Here is a 12590-nt window from a genome sequence, read left to right as displayed (position 1 = left end):
TTTAAGTAGGCCTATATGCCTGTGTAGGGACTAATTACATGCTTGATTAGTGATATTAAAGTGTGCTTTATTTGTGTTACAAGTACATTGCAAATTTATTACGAGTGTCTTCGAAACAAGCAATATACCATAAGTGTATTATATTTGAGTAAAAAGTATTTGCTCAGTAATACCTTTGGCTTATTCAAATACTACAAATTGCACACTTTGTCTTCAATAACAAATGCATATTGATAAACAAAGCTATACTTTGTACAATAAACTAGTGTATACTATAATGTATTTTGAAAGTATACTTTCAATGCATTGTTACAAAGATCATTTTCAGTACACAGTAAAAAAACATCCCTAAAATATATTTTTAAGTAAAGTGCAAATAATACACTTTTTAAAAAATTAACAGAATTTTCACAAGTATATTTTTCTAATATATATTTTTAGAAAATATACTAAAGTACAATTATTTTAAAGTGTGTTAAAAGTTGTGTTGTTAAAATAGGTAAAAGCATGATGCTAATATACTTATTTAATATTTGCAATGTACTATTGAAAAAGGGAATTTATTTCAATACAATAAAGTATACTTTTTTCACTAGGGTGCACTTTGTCTGTGTCATATGTAAACTATTCAAATTCAAGTTATGGTGTCTTACATCTTCTAATGTGCATTTATTTTACTGCTATTGTCCTGAAACTCATATGTGTATCTAGTTAAAATTATAAAAATTATTGGTATTATTTTTTGTACAGTTTAATTGTTTAAGTTTAGCTACAAGAACCTCATATATGTATCTAGTTAAAATTATTTAAATTATTATTATTCATTTTTGTGCAATTTTATTAAGTTTGAGCGACAAGAACCGCAATTAAATACAAAACACAAGTTTTCAATTTACGTAAAAAAATAATTTTAATGCATTGAATTAAACAAGCAAGCAAATAGTATAAAATAACATGCATATACAAATATGCAGATTTCATAAAGAAAAATAGATCCTCCTCCATGAAGAATTATTCTTGTAGCAACATCTGTTCAGATGTGGTCAAATTAGACTTTTGAATGTTTTTTGTTGATTGCTTGCGCTTTTTCCCTAAAATCAGAAAATAAATGACAGAATTATTAGCTTCAATTCAATGTTGTTCAATTAATTTGTGCTTATGTATCCACAGCAATCACAACTCTGCAAGTTTACCTCAGTTTACGGATGATTTCCATCACCCAGCCTTTGGAGGGGTCTGTGCAAATGTTCCTGCCTCCGTTTGTGTGGAATCTGTGGGGTGAGGAAGCATCTTTTAGTTTTCTTTTTTCCTTAGGAATCAGTCATTTAATGAATAATCCACTATGAATAGTATGCATCCTATACTTACATTACAGCATCAATGTGGCAGTGTCTTGTGATGGTCTGAATGGAATATCCTTTGATATATGTCATTTTTATCATTCCTTTGGTGTACTTTCTGCAACACGCTGTAAACACAACAATACGAGCATGTTAACACCTACTGAGTTTTTAAATAATAATAATAATTACAAAAACATTTTTACATTTATAAATGGATTTTCATTGTCCCTAAAAAACAAAACGTTTATTCCAGTAAAGGAGTAAAAATTAAAAAATGTATCCATGACTGTGCAAATAGCTTGATTATGAATCCACTAATGGAAAAAAGGCAAGAAAGATGTACTTACACAGAGGTGAGGCATCTGTACAGAGTACACTGAGAGCCACAACCATCAGCACGAGCACGCTAGCTGAAACCCGAGTCATCGTCTCTGTGTGTGTGTGTGTTTGTGTGAGATCCTCAAAGCAAGAGTCAGATGTGAAATGGGGCAAGAGAGTGTGCTGCCTTTATAGGTCGGACATGGAAACTACCGACAGGGTTTTCCGATACGTATACAGATGTAGAAAAAATACCAACAACAAAAACTAATAGAATGTAACCACAATGAGAGCTTATCTGGCCTGTCAATCAAACAGGTGCAACAAGGAAGAACACAGAGGAAAAAATGGCCTGTGGGAAATAACAGAGGTTTTTTTTAGTTGACTTCCTGAAAGAGAGAGTGATCCACCAACATATTTGAATGGTTTCCTCCTGGTAAATTAATAATGTTGGAAACTCCGAGATGCCTTTAGTTAAAAAATGTAAGGTCACTGGAACAAAGGCAAAAATCCAGGACCAGATATCTGCCTAAAATAAACCTGAATGTCTACTTTTGTCTAGGGTGTTGTGACATGAATAGATTTATGTAATAGTAAATGAATGAAAACACTGTATAATTAGACCTAAAGGGCGTGTGGCATTTATCGCTTTGGCGGTATGCAAAATGACTTCTTAAATATTAACAATGACTTTTATCAACAATTCATTGAATATATTTTTTCTTTCTTTTGTATTGTGGTAAAAAAAAAATAATAATAATAATAAACATTTTTTTTTTAAAACTAACATCTAAATGACCTGGTTTTATTCAAGTCAAAATATTATTTATTATTGCTGAATCAACCAAAAAATTTATTATTTTTTTTATTTTATTATTTTTTGCATTTACATGTCACAGGAATTTGCATGTCACAGCAGCAACAATAGACCTACTATAAATAAAAAAAATGATATATATATATATATATATATATATATACATATATATATATATATATATATATATATATATATATATATATATATATATATATATATATATATATATATATATATATATATATATATATACATATATATATATATATATATATATATATACATATATATATATATATATATATATATATATATATATATATACACACATATATATATATATATATATATATATATATATATATATATATATATATATATATATATATATATAAACATTTAAACCAATCAAACACTATGGTACAGCAAATCACTTTAATTAAACAGTCTTACAGCAGATGAACGGAAAGACTTACTATATCTCACTTTTGAGCAACGAGCTACACATATCCCACACGGTTTCATAGAGGAGGGGGGGATTATGAAATAATGGAAGACAGCTTCCTTACCATCCTTTCTGGCCCAATTTCATCTGCAGAAGGCAGTGGGCACCCTAGTACTGAACTAGCCCTCCTAATCAGTTAGTGAAGTCTTTTTTTCCCCCATACCCTCTCAGAAATCCCACCACCCCAACATACTACACAGCGTTAAAGAACAGATGATACCACAGTCTCATAAAAAGACTTTAAAAGTCTGGAACACACAAAACGATCTCAGTCGACTCAGCAAATGTATATGGCTCTGACCCTCTTTATAAGTAAATCATGTGATCACAACAGTCCAGCTTATAGTTTAAGTAGATTCCAAATTTTTATTAGAATCCACAATTTCAATATCCAGCCCTTGAATATTTACAGTGACAATTTGATGCGTTTTCTTTTGGAAATATAAAGTAAATACGTATTAATATATCTGTGGTAACTTGATATAAAAAAACACACAAGAGAGGAATGCAGGGGGGTCGGTTAACTAATAACTGAGCTTATACAGGATTACACCAGCATGACCTGACTATCTAACGGGACAGAACATTCTACAGCAACGGGTAATTCCCACCCAACACAAGCATACACCCCTAGTGATAACAACTGGAACGGATAGAATTGCACTCAGTCTACTACAATATTATACACAAATACATTCACTTATACCTAAAAAATGAGTAGTTATGGGTTAAATCAAGTTAAATAGCATGTTAGCACTTTTTACAGTGCATGGCACTTTAAATTTGACTAACGGTTATTAAGTAATCTTGTAAAAGTGGTGGGGGAATTATTTTTTAGAAAGGCTTAGGACTATTCTTTGTACTGATGACCACACATTACGATCTGATTTCCAGTTGTTGCCCATAGGTCGTGCAATTTAAAGTACTAAAAAAATAAAGAATCCTTTGTGGAGCTATTGAATTGTTCTTGCCCCGATGAGAGTTAATGAAATTCATAATAATATTTAGAAATTAAGCTGGTATTCATACACTCTTAGAAGAAAAGGTTGTATAGAAGAAGGTTCTTTCAGGTGCATATAGACAACCTTTTAGGGGTGCCCATCATGGATTTAGTTTTAAATAAATAATTTTGTTTTAATTATTATTTTTGATTTTGATTTAGTTTCATGAATTAACAGCTTGTAAACTTCATCACTAGAACAAAATTGAAATAGCCATTGAACATTAAAGTACACCTATTATACAATAATTTGAGACATTTCTACTTATAGAACCTTTTTGGTATGGGTTCTTTAAAATTGAGTCAAGAACCCTACTTCATATTACGAGTGAAGCCCCCACCACACACACACACACACACACACACACACACACATACACACACACACACACACACACACACACACACACACTTTTTCACTAAAAAACTTAATTTCAATCTTTATTCGCCTTATCCAGTCCTATGCAACGTTTGCTGGGAACTAGAAATCCACTGTTCAATTACTAAAGTTATCAAGACTCTAAAGTTTCATTAAGTTAGGACTACTGCAACTTGTTTAGTTTTTTCATCAATTAATGCAGAATTTTGAGTTTAAATTACTTACAATATTAAGTTAATGTAATCATCAACTTTATTATGTCAACAGAAATAATGTTTGCCATTTTAAAGTTTTAATTAAGTCGATAAATTAGAATTTTTTACTTGGCTACCATGCATTTATGTAACTTGTGGTAAAAGGTCCCCTGAATTAAAACATTTTTACTATTTAAAGTGTTATTGACCAACATTTGTATTTGTTCTCGAAGACAGCAGCGCATGGAATATTTTACATACTGTCAAACCGCTTGGAAACGCCAGATCAGATGGAGCGATAATGATTGGCTAAAGAGTGTCACGGTCCCTTTGACCTGGGACTTTTGAAACAAAGAACCTTTTAGCAGCTGGGAATATCCACCAGGACAGGGACTCAAACCTTAACCTTTTGGTTATAGAGTGAATGCATTATGGATTTATCATTGTATTGTGTCTTGTGATTTTATAACTAGATAAAACCACACACATGCACACATATGGATCGCTCTGAACTACGTACATTCAGCGGCGTCCTCATTTCCACATGCTAAACGTGTGGTTTCTTATGCGGGTGTTGCTGACTTTCATGTTTTTTCTAGGTCATAATGTTTTATGTAACTTGTCCTAAAATCAGAAAGTGAAATAGGTCATAAGAGTGAGAACAAAGCCTTACAGTGGCTCCTTTAGCAATGAATCACTTCCCTTCAAACCCACAGCCGTCCTGTTGCACGACTTTAAACAACAATTTTAATGTCACTTAAAAGCTCTCCATAGCGATTTTACTAAAACATTCTTAGATTCTTTTATTTACACCTCCAGGTTTAGAGAAGTGTCATGCTGCTTGACATTTTGACTTTAAATTCTATGAAAGACACTTATGATGTTATAAAACAGGGGAGAAAAATTAGTTAGATCATTAGATCCTACTGTTTCTTCTCATCAATTGCTGTGAACTGATCTAAAGCTGCGATAAGAGAATGTGATGAGTGTTAGATTTCCTGGACTCAATGTTACCACTCAATGTTAGTCTAAATGTTTAAATTATATGTGTTATTTATATTGTTTTGGCTCACACATTATATTAAGTGTCTTTAGATGCTATGTAAGATTTAAATTAATCAATTGATCCAACGCACTTATTGTGTAGGTACATGTTTTCACATTGTGCTTATATTTTTATAAGCAATTATAATTAATTACATCTGTCATTTTTTTTTATACATAAATAATTGCATTGTTGACCCTACACCAGTGTTATTTGAGTTTTTATTTGAGTTTTATTATAGTTTTATTAATATTTTGAAATGGCTTTTATTTTTATATTTTTAGCTCTCATGTTAATTTTAGTTTAAATTTGAGTACTTTTGTTAATTGCTTTTGTAATTTTTTATTGTTTTTGATTTTTAAATATTGCTATTTAGGTTTAATTTTTATTTCAAAAAGTAAGTTTTATTTTTATTTTTTATTTTTTTTTATTAATTTTAGTGCTTCAACTTAAATTTCTTTCAGTTTATTGCTAAGGCAACATTTCAAATTTTCTAAATTTAGTTCAATTTAACTAATATTTATATTTATTTTATTTCTGGTTTAATCAGGTGGGTTTAGTTTTGGTTAAAGATAATAACCCTGCAATACACCAACCCCTTAACCCACCCTTAAACCACACCATGAAACCTGGCCCTAACCTTACCCTTATCTCACCTCAAGATTTCTTTTTTATGCAAGTACGTATTTTTAGTAGTTAAAGACACCTAATATAAAGCATGACCTCATTTGATCTTGAAAGTCTCATTTGATTTTGGAAATTTTAACTCGATTAACTCAGCTGCCTTCAAAGAATGACTGTTTCCTTCCTCAGAAAGTTTCAATTGAAATAGAGAATAATTCATGAAAAACTGAGCTAATGATTCTTTGGTGTGTTCCCCGTTTAATGTTTAATGAACATTTGCATGACTTTGTTTAGAATATATTGGGAAGGAAATTAATGTGTCCCCATTACAGTGTAATTAGACATTTAAATACTGAGTAATAGTAATTATATACGGTTACACTTAATTTTAAGGTGTAATTGTTACAGTGTAATTATACATTTAAGTACTGATTAATTTTAAGCAACTACATGTACTTACTATACACTCTCAGAAAAAAGGTACAAAAGCTGTCACTGTGGCGGTACCTTTTCAAAAGGTACACCTTTGTACCTAAAGAGTGCATATTAGTCCCTCAAAGGTACATATTGGTACCAAAAGTGTACATATTAGTACCTAAATGGTACATATTAGAACCCTTTTGAAGGGTACTGTCCCAGAGACAGCTTTTGTACCTTTTTTTCTGAGATATAAGTACATGTAGTTGCTTAAAATTAGTACTTAAATGTATAATTACACTGTAACACTGTATAATTACACCTTAAAATGAATGGTTATGGTAGGATTAGGATTTGTTTGAGGGTCAGTTGCATGTAATTATGCATAATTTATGGTAACATGTAACATATGTAACAAGGACACTGTAAAATAAAGTGTTACCTTACTTGCTATAGGGTTCGAGTTAGGAATAAGGGTTGGTTTAGGGTAAGTTGCATGTAATTATGCCTAATTTATAGTTATTACTATAGATAGTAAATAAATGTAACATGAAGGACACGTTAAATAAAGTGTTACCATATTTGTTTATTTTATTAGTATATATAAAAATATATATCATTACAAATAAAAACAGTACATCACATATTTTTAAAGTGCTGTCTTTCTGCAGGCCAAGTATAAAATATTTAAAATAATCAGAATTGAATTTAAAAATTACCCCTTTTTTCCCCACATTGCTCTAATTTCCATTGAACATATTTAGTTTTTTGCACAATTTATTTTAGGGTTTTTTTTGTGCTAAATAAACATTTATATACATCATGAGCTGTACATTTGTTACATTTTTGTACTGTATAATTACATTTTATCATTGGTCTCTGATCTTTTTGATGTTTAATTTTTTTTCTAAGCATTTATGTTGAGGGAAAAAGTCCATCTACATGTTTACCTAGGTACCGTTTTTTTTTTTCCTAATCTAACTTTTTAAATTTCAAGTTATTTAAAGAATTATAATAAAGAAAGTCTATTCTTAAAATAGTATTTCAAATGTTCAATATTAAAATGAGGCAACTGCCTTTTTTAATATTTGTAGCAGTCAGTGACTATGATCATACTTTTTGCATTCAATTTATTATATACCAGCTCTAATCATGATTAGTGTCTAAATTGGCAATTTCGTTGATGATAACTTTAAAAAAGAAAGAAAGAAAAAAAGGACAGTGATTATGTCACAAATTGATATATTTAGAGGGATGGAACATCCCACTTTATGGCATATGAATTTAGCCGACCTACTAATATTTAACACCGTAATTTTCCCCTGTCTTCCACCCCCTATGATGTGGTCTTCAAATTCCCCTGATGAACAGCTATATAATGTTGATTTTGGGGGTGCCCTTCATCATCACCATCCTCAACATTGCTGCTGCTATCCACTAACTAACACTTTCAAATACTTTTGATCACTTTTTATTTAATTTTTCACCGATAAGCGTCTTGTTTCCCTGCATGATGAGCAGACTGGTCCTGACGTCATCGACGCTGCTGCTGCTGCTGTGTTTCTGGGTCACTTTGAGTCAAAGCAGTGAGTAAAACTGACTTCTATCAGACATTCTCTTCCATTTCAAGTGTTTTTTCAGGGCTTTGAATTCACAAGGCTGTTCTTGAAATGTAGCCATCTGCATTTTTAGATATTTTACACATTTAGGATGAACACGTTTACCACAGCTGAGACACTGCCTGTGGAACAAAAAATTAGAAATAGTAAAGAATACTTAATAAGAATACTTTTTCATATGACTCCAAGATGCCATGGGTTCTAGCATTGTTAAATGGGTTTCACAAATATGTTACTGTGCATATACAGATTCAAATGCATTATTTTATAGTTAATTTAAAATTTACATGTATGGGTTTAAGACGAGACACATGCATCAATTTTGAGATTTTGGCTTTTTTGGCTTTTCATAAAGTTTTTTTTTTTTCAGACTTGTGGAAAGAAAATATCCAAAATACACTTTTAATTGTATCTTTTAGAGCACTTTATCTTTTTGCGTCTGTAGATTTCAATTACAGTATATATCTTTAAAGGCCGTTTTATTCTTATCTATATTCTAAAGGTTTTTTTTTACTGAGGGGTTTGTTCATATATAATTTTCCTGATTTTATACAACATTTTATTCCTAAAGAAATGGTGAAAATGTATTTATTTTTTGGCTGTTGGCATTTTTTTATTTGTGGAGTGATAAATAGAGATATCCAAAATCCCCTCTGTAAAAACCTTTGACTCTTGACTCTTAAAAAAATTAAACAAGAATTTTGAACCTGACTTAATCCAACGTTCAGATTTTTGTTCTAGAAATGTATGCAAATTAGTGCATATTTAATTAGATAACACCTCATTAGCATATTTAAACATAAAATTAAAAAAAAACTAATCAATCAACTGGTGAAGTATGGTGATATCTATTAGTTTTTTTTTTTTTTTACTTATTCACCTTGCCTAAACAGATGTTTTTACCCAAAGTGACTTTGAATAGGGTAACATAAGCAATATGTCACAGAGCCAACAATATTCACAATATACAATGCCAAGTTTACCAGGAAAGTGGATTAATGTGGATTAATGAATCTTTGAATAAACCTGTGGGACAGGTTAGTTGGTGAGGTATCATGATACCACATGAACTGAGAGTGTGTCTTGTGTTAAGGTCCGATGAGGTGCTGTACCAAGTATTCACCGCATCCTTTACCTGTTCACCGGCTGCAAGACTTCACTCGACAGGACGTTACCACGACCTGCAACATAGAGGCTGTCATGTGAGTCCCAACGCTGGTTCTGTCTTAAAATTACATGTCTCTGATATTAATGTTCTTACATAACAATGTGAAAGAATAATCTGTGATATCTACTTAATCTTGAACATTCTCTTTCCTGCAGTTTTACTACGGTAAAGGACAGACTGATCTGTGCTAACCCTGATGATCTATGGGTTCAGAAAGGCATCGCACATATCCAGTGAGTTCAGCATTACACACACTTACATTTATGTTTCTTAAAAACAGTGTATATATTGAATGGTATTGAGCACAAAATGTAACCTTAGCTGTGAATATGACTAAACTGGCAAACGTAGTCCTGACCCAGGTCAAGGTTTTGTAATGTGCAAATGTAATTTTTTGATGTATTTTTTGATGTACTGGTAAATTAGCTGAAGTTAAATCTTGAGAAGCCTCTCTTAACGGTTTTATTTTGTTTCTCGCAGGGAGAAAAAAAGGAACTCAGCATAACGTGGACTCCATCAAATCGGTCTAAAGTTACCTTAAATTGAACAAATCAACAGTAACATGAAACACATTGATTACAATTTATTTTTATAATTAATTAATAAAAAAGTTGTTTTGACAGCAACAATGTGTCTTTTTGTTTTGTCTGCTATTGTTTCATCTGCAATATTTCTGATAAGGTTGACTTAGTTTGAAGTATTTTCACAATATGCTCACAAGGTTGCTCTGGGATTTCAACATTCAATAAATCTTTACAGCAGTACACCTGGGCTGGGCAAGATAGAAATATGTTTAAACTTTATGGGTTACACGTGAATGTTTGGAAGGACACAAAGTAGACAGTAGGTGGCAGTATGTGTCCACTTGCCAGCAGCCTAAAATGAATCATTGAAGTTTGGTGCTAGCAAAAGCATCAATGTCCAGCTTAGTAGTAATTACTTTGGACTTTTTAACCAACCGTTCCCAGAATGTCAGACTAGGAAAATTCACTTCGTCAGGTCTTACCCTGAATACTGGTGGATGTGTGTTGAGTCCCCTGCTATATGCACTCTTCACTCATGACGGTCTACCTGCCCATGTAACAAACAAAATTTGTAGATGATATTGGCTTTATCATGAACAATGATGAGTATGCATAGGCACGAACTACAAAATCTGACAGCCTGGTGCTCCAACAATAATCTCATTCTGAATACCAAGAAAAAAGAGAGAGAGAAATAAATGGAGTTGCTGTGGAGAGAGTTCCCCGTTTTAAATGATTGGGGTTGAACATTACAGAGGATTTTTTCCTATACATACACACCTCAACTGTCATTGGAAAAGCACAACAACATCTTTATTTTCTGAGAAGATTAAAGAAAGTAAGATTGCCTCAGAACTTTTATCGATGTGCAGTGGAGAGTGAACTGACATCACATCCTGGTACGGTAGTTGTACAAGAGAGGAACAGAGGGCTGTGCAACGAGTTACCAAAATGCCACAAAATATCATTGGCACACAGTTACAACTCATGTCAGAGCAGAACCTCCAAATTGATTTGAGATCATCATCCCACTCACCCTGCACACTACCTCGTTAATCTCCCTCCTTCTAGGAGATACAGGACAATTACTCTCGTAGTACAAGACTGAAAAATAGCTTTTTTTGCTTGAAAATAGCAACTATTGAACTTTCTGACTGGTTTCCCATCTATAAATTATATTTGTAATTGCACTGCAAATTACACTTTAAACAGCCTGTTGCTTTTTACTAGGGATGCACTGATATGAAAATTTGGCCGATACGATAATTCTTCATATTTGAAAGCTCTAAATTTAAGTAAAAATACGTTTTTATATACATTTTGAGAGCATGATTGCAAAAACATAAGTCTCACTATTAAAAGCCATGTCCCAAGCACACAATTTTAATATTCTCAGTGTCATTTTATGTAGTCTATAACAGACTTGCACTGCACATGTTGCACTAAACTATTTTCCTTTTTTGAAGTGATTTCAGTCATATTTCAAGCAATTCAAAACCATCATGGCAAACAGTGCGCATCTGAAGTGTCGCAGCTAAAGGCTTTAAACTATATGGCAAATTTTCTTATCGGTCCGATAACGATAACATTAAAATGATCATATATCGGCCGATACCGATATGGTGGCAGAAATATCTTGCATCCCTACTTTTTACTGTACTAATTGAGGACAGAATGTTGTTTTGCACAGCAGTATAATGACAATGAAGTCTTTAACTTTAGCAGTAATTAATCCAATGCATCCTCCTTTTACATTAAGTAGGGGGGAGTTTTGCAATTCTCTTGTCATGAGCTTACAACAGAATTACATCACATAGCAACCATATTATTTATTTAGGCCACAGTGGGCACAGGGCCGGTGTAGTGCCGAAAAATGACATGGTTCCCCTTATGTTAAGGATTAGGTGTGGGGTTAGGATTAGGCAATCAAGGAGACTTCAACAAGGGGGTGATAATTTGGTATTGAATCGAAATGTGGGCATTATTATACTTTTACAGTTAATCTGTGCAAATATAAGTGATTAATGTAAACAGAGAATCATTGAGATTCTACAGTAAAATGCTGCTATCTAACAGTCTTTTCCTGATCATGTTCACTCTGAAATCACAGTATGCAGTTGCCATTAAAATTGTATATTATTCAAATTATTACAATGAAAAGTATAGCAACTAGTAGATACTGTTTTGTTTTTTTTACTTTCCTGTCTATAGTTTAAATCTCCAGACTTGCATCAAACCTCTGTATTCTGGTTAGAATAATTTTTTTGGCTCTAGTCCATTAAATGATTATGTGAAAGGGACATGTGAAGGCCAAGTATGGTAATACTCGGAATTTGCCCTCTGCATTTAACCCTGCATCTAAGTTAGTGCGCACACATTAGGAGCAGTAAGTATTGAACACACACATGCACACACACTGCAAACCATGTACACACACACGGAGCTGTGGCAGCCATTTTCATGGGTTACCAGTCTGACTCTCTAACCATTAGGGCACGACTTCCCCCCAGTCAAATGTGATTAGAACCAAGATTCAACATGTCATCATAATTTGATTGTGATGTGCTTGGGTTTTTAAGCTAATTTCCATAATGCAAATTTCCTTAATGCCCAACGCAGTCTACCAAGAGCAGC

At 32.4% G+C, this 12590-nt stretch overlaps 2 protein-coding genes across 2 annotated transcripts; one reads left to right on the top strand and one right to left on the bottom strand.

The window, feature by feature from the left end:
- Positions 1–888: 888 nt before the first annotated feature.
- Positions 889–1980, bottom strand: ccl20a.3 (chemokine (C-C motif) ligand 20a, duplicate 3). Its single transcript, XM_079877632.1, has 4 exons — positions 1691–1980; positions 1369–1468; positions 1194–1271; positions 889–1091 (listed from the first exon to the last, which is right to left on the bottom strand). Exons 1-4 carry the CDS (start codon positions 1767–1769, stop codon positions 1049–1051), a joined length of 300 nt encoding a protein of 99 aa, XP_079733758.1. The 5' UTR covers positions 1770–1980; the 3' UTR covers positions 889–1048.
- A 5992-nt stretch (positions 1981–7972) lies between these two features.
- ccl20a.4 (chemokine (C-C motif) ligand 20a, duplicate 4) lies at positions 7973–9959 on the top strand. The gene is made up of 4 exons (XM_079877633.1): positions 7973–8231; positions 9358–9466; positions 9588–9665; positions 9913–9959. The coding sequence occupies exons 1-4, from the start codon at positions 8156–8158 to the stop codon at positions 9935–9937; spliced, it is 288 nt and encodes a 95-aa protein (XP_079733759.1). The 5' UTR covers positions 7973–8155; the 3' UTR covers positions 9938–9959.
- The last annotated feature ends 2631 nt before the right edge of the window (positions 9960–12590 follow it).

This window comes from Squalius cephalus, assembly GCF_949319135.1.
Source record: "Squalius cephalus genome assembly, chromosome: 7".
Taxonomy (NCBI): domain Eukaryota; kingdom Metazoa; phylum Chordata; class Actinopteri; order Cypriniformes; family Leuciscidae; genus Squalius; species Squalius cephalus.
Note: the sequence above shows the minus strand (reverse complement) of the source record. Positions and strands in the feature narration are given on the sequence as shown.

Bases quoted from the DNA above. Each gene is read 5' to 3' on its own strand.
- ccl20a.3 (XM_079877632.1), bottom strand. From the start codon at position 1,769: ATGACTCGGGTTTCAGCTAGCGTGCTCGTGCTGATGGTTGTGGCTCTC. The intron at 1,469-1,690 runs GTAAGTACATCT...TTGTGTTTACAG, and splicing joins TACAGATGCCTCACCTCTGT to CGTGTTGCAGAAAGTACACC. The intron at 1,272-1,368 runs GTAAGTATAGGA...CTCACCCCACAG, and splicing joins TGCCACATTGATGCTGTAAT to ATTCCACACAAACGGAGGCA.
- ccl20a.4 (XM_079877633.1), top strand. From the start codon at position 8,156: ATGATGAGCAGACTGGTCCTGACGTCATCGACGCTGCTGCTGCTGCTG. The intron at 8,232-9,357 runs GTGAGTAAAACT...TCTTGTGTTAAG, and splicing joins GGTCACTTTGAGTCAAAGCA to GTCCGATGAGGTGCTGTACC. The intron at 9,467-9,587 runs GTGAGTCCCAAC...TCTTTCCTGCAG, and splicing joins TGCAACATAGAGGCTGTCAT to TTTTACTACGGTAAAGGACA.